Raw genomic sequence first — 8303 nt, 5'->3', positions numbered from 1 at the left:
TGCATATGGTGAATCATGTGTTCAATAACACTCATATTTATTGCAATTTAAAAACATATGATTGGTCAATTTCACATGTACGATGGGATTTAAAGGTCATAATGTAAAAACACTATGTGAGTTTGGTTTTTTTATTTTATTTTTATGTGGATTAAATTTGAATATATTAAATGGTGTGAACCATATCATCTGTACGACAAAAGAATGTCGAATATTTAAAATTTAATTCTTGTAAGAAAAATGTTGTATATCTCTATTTTACTATGTGAAATATCAATTATACCCCTGAAAATTAACAAATTGACCTACTATTAAAATGGAGTTGAACATATATATATCATCCACCAAATAGTACACTATAGTCTTTGTACTAATATTGAGGTTAATTGCAATCGCCCCGTTGAAAATTATAACAAGTAAAAAACTCCCTTTAAACTAAAAAAAATAAAAATAGAGGCGAAGGGCTTCGATTTTTGATCTGTGTAATGTCTGTTGTATTTCTTTTGCTATATCTTTAATATTTAATTGGAAAAAATATTATTTTAGTCCGCTAATTATGCCTAATTTTAATTTTAGTCCGATAATTATATCCATTTTTTATTTAGGTCCAGTAACTTATGAAATTGCTTACTTTTAGTTCTCTGATAGATTTTCGAACAACTGTCTTTCAAAAGTTGCATAGGGGTAAAATTGTTCGAAAATCTACCAGAGGACTAAAAGTAAGCAATTTCGTAAATTACTGGACCTAAACAAAAATGGACATAATTAGGCATACTTAGCGGACTAAAATAATACTTTTTCCTATTTAATTTATTTTTTTTCATTTATTGATCTAATTTTTCATTTTCCAGTATCTCTTGATAATTACTTCTTTTATTTCTAACTCTCATGCATTCGTCTTTGACACTATTTTTCTCATAAATTTAATAGTAACATATTATTTTATATATACTTTATTAAATAATAAATATTTTATTTTTAATAGAATTTACACACATATAGAATGTGCTATAAATTATTAATCAAAAAGTAAAAAAATATGAGTTTGTGGTAGTCAAAGAATAAAAGAGGAGATAGTCAATGAGCATCCTTTATAGAAATCCATGGGGCAATTCTCTTTTTAATTTATTAAGGGTTTTTTTGACTATTATGAAACAAAGTAGACAATAAGACTTATGTGTATTGACTTAGATCATTTATCACACTTTTTTATTATATATTAATAAAATTTTAATAAATAATTGACGCACGTATTCTTTTTTCAAATCAAAAAAATATATAAAATTAAATAAATTGATTGAAATATGAGACCACGTATAATACACATGAATGTAATATCGGTGAGATACGGAAATGTGCATGCACGGAAAATCTTTTTACATGCATATTTATATTATTATAAAAAAATATTTCATTCATTTATAAATATCGACACGTTATATAATTTTTTGTGTGTGCTGATAATAGTCTGATTTAAGTTTTTTTTTCATTTATTTCTTTTTATTTTTTATATATGTTGATTTATGTTTGTTTATAATATATTTTAAATTAAAAAAAATATTTATTATATGTACGCAGCGATTCGTCGCAAGTATGGTTACTATATATATACACAAACTTGCAAAAGTTTCATTCATCCACACCGACTCCAAGAGTTCTTTGTTCCGGTTCCCAACCCAAGAACAAGAACAGCATCATCATGACTTTGATGAAGAAGAGGACGATAATCTTAATCCCATATCCAGCACAAGGCCACGTTACTCCAATGCTCAGGCTCGCCTCCCTTCTATCCAACCTCGGCCTCCGGCCGGTGGTCATCACGCCGGAATTCATCCACCGCCGTATCTCGCCGCAGATCAATCCCGAAGATGGGATTCGCTGCCTCTCCATCACCGACGGATTAGACGCAGAGACGCCGCCGGATTTCTTCTCCATTGAGAGGGCCATGGAGGAGAACATGCCGCCGATTCTTGAAGCCCTTCTCCGCAAGATGATCGATGAGGAAGAAGAAGAAGGAGGCGGGATTGCGTGTTTGGTGGCGGACTTGCTGGCATCATGGGCCGTCGACGTCGCCCGGCGTTGCGGCGTTGCTGCTGCGGGGTTCTGGCCAGCCATGCACGCCACTTATCGCCTCATTGCTGCTATTCCTCACTTGATCCGGACTGGCGTTATCTCTGAAAGTGGTAAGGAGGGAAACTTTTATTAAGTACTATGTTTTATACACCTTGAAAAAATTAATTATTCGTTACACTATAAATTACTATAATTTAAAAATTACAGAAAATCTATATATTACTATAAAATAAAATTATGTGAAAAAGCTTGAGTTTTGATCATGCATGATTATAATTAATAATTATTTCGATCTTACCTATAGTTATAAAATATATATTATAGTTTTTAGCTGTAGTAAATATTTTGACATATCTTATAAAAAATAACGGTTAATAATTATTGCACAATTACGGTCACAGAATGGTTGCTAGTCGTGGTTTTTATGGATGTGGCTAAAATATTTGTCATGGTTATGAGCTATGTCGAAAGTATTTGTTATTGATCATAGTCATGACAAAAATAGTTTTCATGGTGGATAAGCTAAATTTTTACATTGATTATTATTTAACAATAATTAACAATAGTTATTTATGACGATTTTAGTCCATAGCCAATAAAAATCTAAAGCAATAATAAATTTTCTTCTGGTGATAGTGACAATTATGTTGAAAAGTTGTCACGTGCAAAATTTACTGACAGAACAGTTGTGAAAAGGTCGGGGACCCACAACCGAAAAGGTTACTGATTGGGGTTCCACGTATGAGTGTATATTTATTTTCATTGTACTTTGTTATTTTCTTGTCTTGTTGATTTAAATCATCAATTTATTAAATTGGTTTTTGAACTTAAATGTATTGAATTATACAATTAGGGGTGCAAGATGAGCCCAGCCAATCACAAGCTTATTCGAGCTCGAGCTTCTTGAGCTCAAGCCCTTGGCGATCTTGAGCTCGAGTATATTCAATATTATGTCAAGTTTATATTAAAAAATTCATCATATATTAGAATTATTAGTCAGTATATCTCTTATTTTAATTTCATATAATAATAAAATACATTATTTCTATTTATATTGTTGAAAAACAAGCTTAAACAACAATTTAGTAAGTTTTGATACTTTTTTTTAAATAAATATTTAAAAATCACCATAAATTATAATTATTAGTTAATATCTCATATTTTAGTTTTAGATGATATTAAATATGGTATTTTAGTTTATATTATATAAAACTCAAGCTGAATCAACAATTTAGTACATTTTGATAATTTTTTTATAAATAAATATTTAATATAATGCATATGAATTTTATTATTATAATTTCAATATCCACTACAACAAAATGCATTTATTTCAAAATTCACCATATATTAAAATTGTTAGTCAATATATGATATTTTAGTTTTAAATGATATTAAAATATAGTATTTTAATTTATATTATCTAAAAACAAGCTTAATCAACAATTTATTATATTTTTTGATAATTTTTTTTATAAATAAATATTTAATATAATGCATGTAAATTTTATCATTACAATTTCAATCCAGTACAATAAAATACATTTATATATGTTAGAATTATTAGTCCATATCTCATATTTTAATTTTAGATGATATAAAGTACGGTATTTTGATTTATATTATCTAAAAACAAGTTTAATCAATAATTTAATAAAGTTTTTAATTTAGATTCTTTTATAAATAAATATTTTATATAGTGGTTATAATTTCAATATCCACTGCATGCAACAAAATACATGTATTAAAAATTCACCATAAATTAGAATTATTAGTCAAGATATCATATTTTAGTTTTAGATGATAATACAATATGATATTTTGGTTTATATTAACAATTAGTGAGACATGTAAGTATAGTGTTGATTTATTAACAATAGTACTTACACGTAAACATTCTGTAGTTTGAAAAATTATATCTAATACACTTAAGGTTTGCATACGTCTAACAAGTATGTCTTTCAATTAGTCAAAATTCATTAAACTCGTTCATATTAACAAAAAACTGAATGAAATTGATATGTAACCTCAATTGGCTTATTACTGACTTATTACATGTCGAACAAATCTTTTCTGACTAAACTACCCAAGATATGCCTTCTCAAATGCATTAATGTGTGAAGATGTCTAAGAATAATTAATTAGCTATAGAAAAATTTATTTGACCTGCAATGAATTAGTAATAAGTCAATGAGGGGAGGGGGTAAATACGATTTTTATCTGGTATTTTTTGTTAATATCAGTAAATTTTATGGACTTTGAATAATAGAAGAACTTATTTTTTAGATAAAAGTAAACCTCTAACCATAAATAATTTACGTGTAATTATATAATACCTTTGAGGATGAAACTGTAATTATCCCTAATAATCATACGGTCAACTTAGTTTATGTGGTGCAGAATGTTGCACGTAAGCGCATGATAATTAATGCTATGAAGATCTGACTTTGGTTATAATTAATTATTTTAATATTTTAGTTTCCCTTTTTTAATAGAAAAAATGGATTGAATCTGCACTACTCGACTATTTATTTATGCAGTTGAATGATGAAACAATTGACCATGCACGTGTAGCAAATGTTGACAACAATTTTGAACGTGCATAAGTCCAAAAAAACATTTATTTTGTTGATCATCATTGACAATGTACTAACATGGCAATGGACATAGTTAACCTACCTTAGTCTCTGCTCTTGAACTTACAGTTTTAATTGCATAGGATAAGAAATAAAGAGCCCGTTCGGTTGTGTTTTCATTTTCATTTTCAGTTTTCAATATTTGGAAATAGGTAGAAATGTTTTATTGGTTTTTGTGTGAAAACTGAGAATATGTTTGAATTAATTGTTTCCAAATGTAGGTATATAGATGTGAATGTTGAATATAGGTATATGTATTTTTGATGTGACAGATGACCAAATTGATTGAATATGTGAAATTATAAAATAATCAAAGTGAGTCTTACCATTTGAAATAATTTTAATTGATTTGAAATAAGAAAAGACATGCTGACAAGATAGGACAAGTATGAAAAACCCATGTGACCTATAATTTCAAAAATTTGAGAATTAAAATAGGAATGCATTCTCAATGAAAATGGTTTGACCAAACAAAATCCCAACTACCTAAATTGTAAAAAGTGAAAAAAAATCTCATTGAAAACACAACCAAATAGACTCTAATATTTTTAGTCATTTATTTTATAGAATTTTCAAAATATATAGCTCCAAAAGTAAAAAAACTCGACAAATTTAGTGTTTTATGAAATTTTCAAAATGGTCCTACAATTGAGGAAACTCGAGGTGTTACCCATTTCATGACGTATTAGTTTCAAGCATGTTTGATATTATATATCTTTTTAATAAAAGGTGAAAGTTTAAGATCAAAAGAAACATATAAATAGTTTCAATATACGTCTTACTTAATCTTTTGCAGGATGTCCAAGAAATCCAAGTGCTCCTATATGTTTGTCCTCCAATGAGCCTATCTTGACTCCAAATGACCTACCATGGCTTATTGGTTCATCAAGTGCAAGGATCTCTAGATTCAAGTTTTGGACTCGAACCCTACAACGAGCAAAAACGCTCCGATGGCTCCTTACAAACACCTTCCCCGATGAATGCCAGTCGAGAAAAATGACTAGGTGTAGCAACGCACAACAAGTTCTTGAAATCGGGTCGCTAATCATGCAGGCATTAGAAATAAGCACCGGTAGCTTCTGGGAAAATGATTTGACCTGCTTGGACTGGCTGGACAAGCAGACTATGGGTTCAGTCATGTACGTGTCGTTTGGGAGTTGGGTGAGCCCCATTGGAGAAGCGAAGGTAAAAACCTTGGCATTGTCACTTCAAGCATTGAGGAGGCCCTTCATTTGGGTATTGGGGCCCACATGGCGAAGAGGGTTGCCCGATGGGTATGTGAAGAGTGTGGCCGGCCACGGAAGAATCGTATCTTGGGCCCCACAACTGGAGGTGTTGCAACACCCGTCCGTGGGGTGTTACCTCACCCATTGTGGGTGGAATTCAACTATGGAGGCCATACAATGCAAGAAACCCCTCTTGTGTTATCCAATTGCAGGTGACCAATTTTTGAACTGCGCTTATATCGTCAATACATGGAGAATTGGGGTGAAAATCGAAGGATTTGGAATAGAGGAAGTGGAGGATGGTATCATAAAAGTTACGGAGGATGAGCAAGTGAGCTGGAGAATTGAGAGGTTGTATGAGAACCTATATGGAAAGGAAGGGAGCTCTAAGGCTATGGCTAATCTATCCACATTCATTCAAGATCTTGGTAAATAAATGTCTTTTCGACTTATACTTTTGTGTAGATTTTGAAGGGCTTAATGACTTCTTGATGTAACTTGTTAAAATTTTCTTCTTACTTGGTCTACCAAAGATTATAAGGATCACATAAGAATGAGTAAAAATCCAATCCCATACCAATTATGAGGTTGTTTCAAGTCAAATATAGTTTTCTCCTCTCTCTTTCCCCCATAGATGGCTCCCTTTATTCATAATCATTTCTTCTACTTATTTATTAAGGTACATTACAACGCATTTTCATAAAATTTATCATAATTATAAATACTTCTTTATTGTTTGAAAAATTATAAATATTCTCTTATGACAATTCATTGTAGGGTCATATTTGCTAGGATGTTTATAATTTTTCAAATAATAAAGAAGTATATGTAATTATGACAAATTATAAAGGAGCTACTTGCAATTTATCCTATTTATTAATCATAAAACAAGGTCGAGGTTTGAGGAATGGTGGTATGGGTTGTAGCTGACTCGATAACTCGATTTGGATAGAAAAAGAATGACAAAAAAGTAAACATGTTAGGCTAGTGGGGGTTTACCTCTAACTAAAACTCCTAATTACGGTTCAAATTGTAAAAAGAAAAAGTGAGAGGGTTCGGGAGCTTCACTTCACGGTTCACAATAATAATTGGGAAAAAAAACTAAGGAGTCCCTGTGATCTTGGAAATGTTCAAAAAAAAATTTCAACAAAATAAAGTATCAATTACACTCTCTATGATATGAAAAAAAATTCAAAAATCCCCTGAGATCGAAATTGATTGTACATGCGCGTTGACTGCGAACATGGGTTTGAAAGTATATTTTTTTAACAATTTTACCTTTATCTTTCTCATAATATAATATTTTACAATATATATAATTTAATAAATTTTAAAATAATATAGAAATATTTTATTAATAATAAAATATATTTTATATGTAAATATATAATTATATTAATATTTTTAATATAATATTTTTTAATTATATAAATAAATTAATTAGAATTTAATTTCTTACAAAAAAAAAACGCAGAGGGCGACCGCCCTCCTCACCTTTAGGCGACGGTGGTCGCCCAGCAATCGAGGACGAGACTGTTGTCCATCGCCTTTGGGCGAACATGTTTGGGCAAATCTGGTCTCGGCAATCAGTGTTGCCCAAACGTCATTGCCCCCTCTTGGGGGGGGGGAGGGGGGTTGGGGTTGCGGGGGATTATTATTTTCTTGAAATACTATAAATATTTTTATAAATTATAATAATACATATAACATAATTGTATCCAATGTGTCATCTAACTCATTTTCTAAAGAGAACTAAAAACCCCCCAAAAAATATTTCGGGCCACCAAAGGACTGAATTTATTAATTTTGAAACTTAATGCATAAGCAATAGGCATAATTATCGGATTAAAATTAATATTGGGCATATTTAATAGACCAAAAAATTAATTTTTTGCATATCAAACAATTTTATAGATTCTATATATATTATACGTATATATTAATTAAAATTTATATAATATGCTATATAAATATAAAAAAAATTCTCATATATATGGAGGGGCATTTTAGTCATTATTCTTAAAAAAATATTTTCAAGTTGATCGGGGGTTGTGTTAGTCATTGTTTATAATATATGGGTGATTTTTTATATTTAAATTGTCACAGAGAACTTTTTGATATTTTTACATATCACAAGTAGTCAAAATGAATTTAACTCAATAATAATTATATATCTATATATATATAAATATATATATATTTAATTAATGGACTGTGATTAGCATTTATAGAGTATGTGTCAGAATTTAGATATATCCAACATGATGTATTTCGGTCGCGTGATAACACTGATTTTATTAAATAGCTTAAAAATTGGAAATATTACCAACACCTATAAAATGAATTTTTAATAAATATTTCGCGCGAG

General features: G+C 29.7%; 1 protein-coding gene across 1 annotated transcript; it reads left to right on the top strand.

Annotated features, from left to right (window-relative positions):
- LOC105178630 (UDP-glycosyltransferase 82A1) lies at positions 1650-6506 on the top strand. Its single transcript, XM_011102139.2, has 2 exons — positions 1650-2183; positions 5506-6506. Exons 1-2 carry the CDS (start codon positions 1700-1702, stop codon positions 6369-6371), a joined length of 1350 nt encoding a protein of 449 aa, XP_011100441.1. The 5' UTR covers positions 1650-1699; the 3' UTR covers positions 6372-6506.

Source organism: Sesamum indicum, linkage group LG16 (genome assembly GCF_000512975.1).
Source record: "Sesamum indicum cultivar Zhongzhi No. 13 linkage group LG16, S_indicum_v1.0, whole genome shotgun sequence".
Lineage (NCBI taxonomy): Eukaryota > Viridiplantae > Streptophyta > Magnoliopsida > Lamiales > Pedaliaceae > Sesamum > Sesamum indicum.
Note: the sequence above shows the minus strand (reverse complement) of the source record. Positions and strands in the feature narration are given on the sequence as shown.

Bases quoted from the DNA above. Each gene is read 5' to 3' on its own strand.
- LOC105178630 (XM_011102139.2), top strand. From the start codon at position 1,700: ATGACTTTGATGAAGAAGAGGACGATAATCTTAATCCCATATCCAGCA. The intron at 2,184-5,505 runs GTAAGGAGGGAA...AATCTTTTGCAG, and splicing joins TGGCGTTATCTCTGAAAGTG to GATGTCCAAGAAATCCAAGT.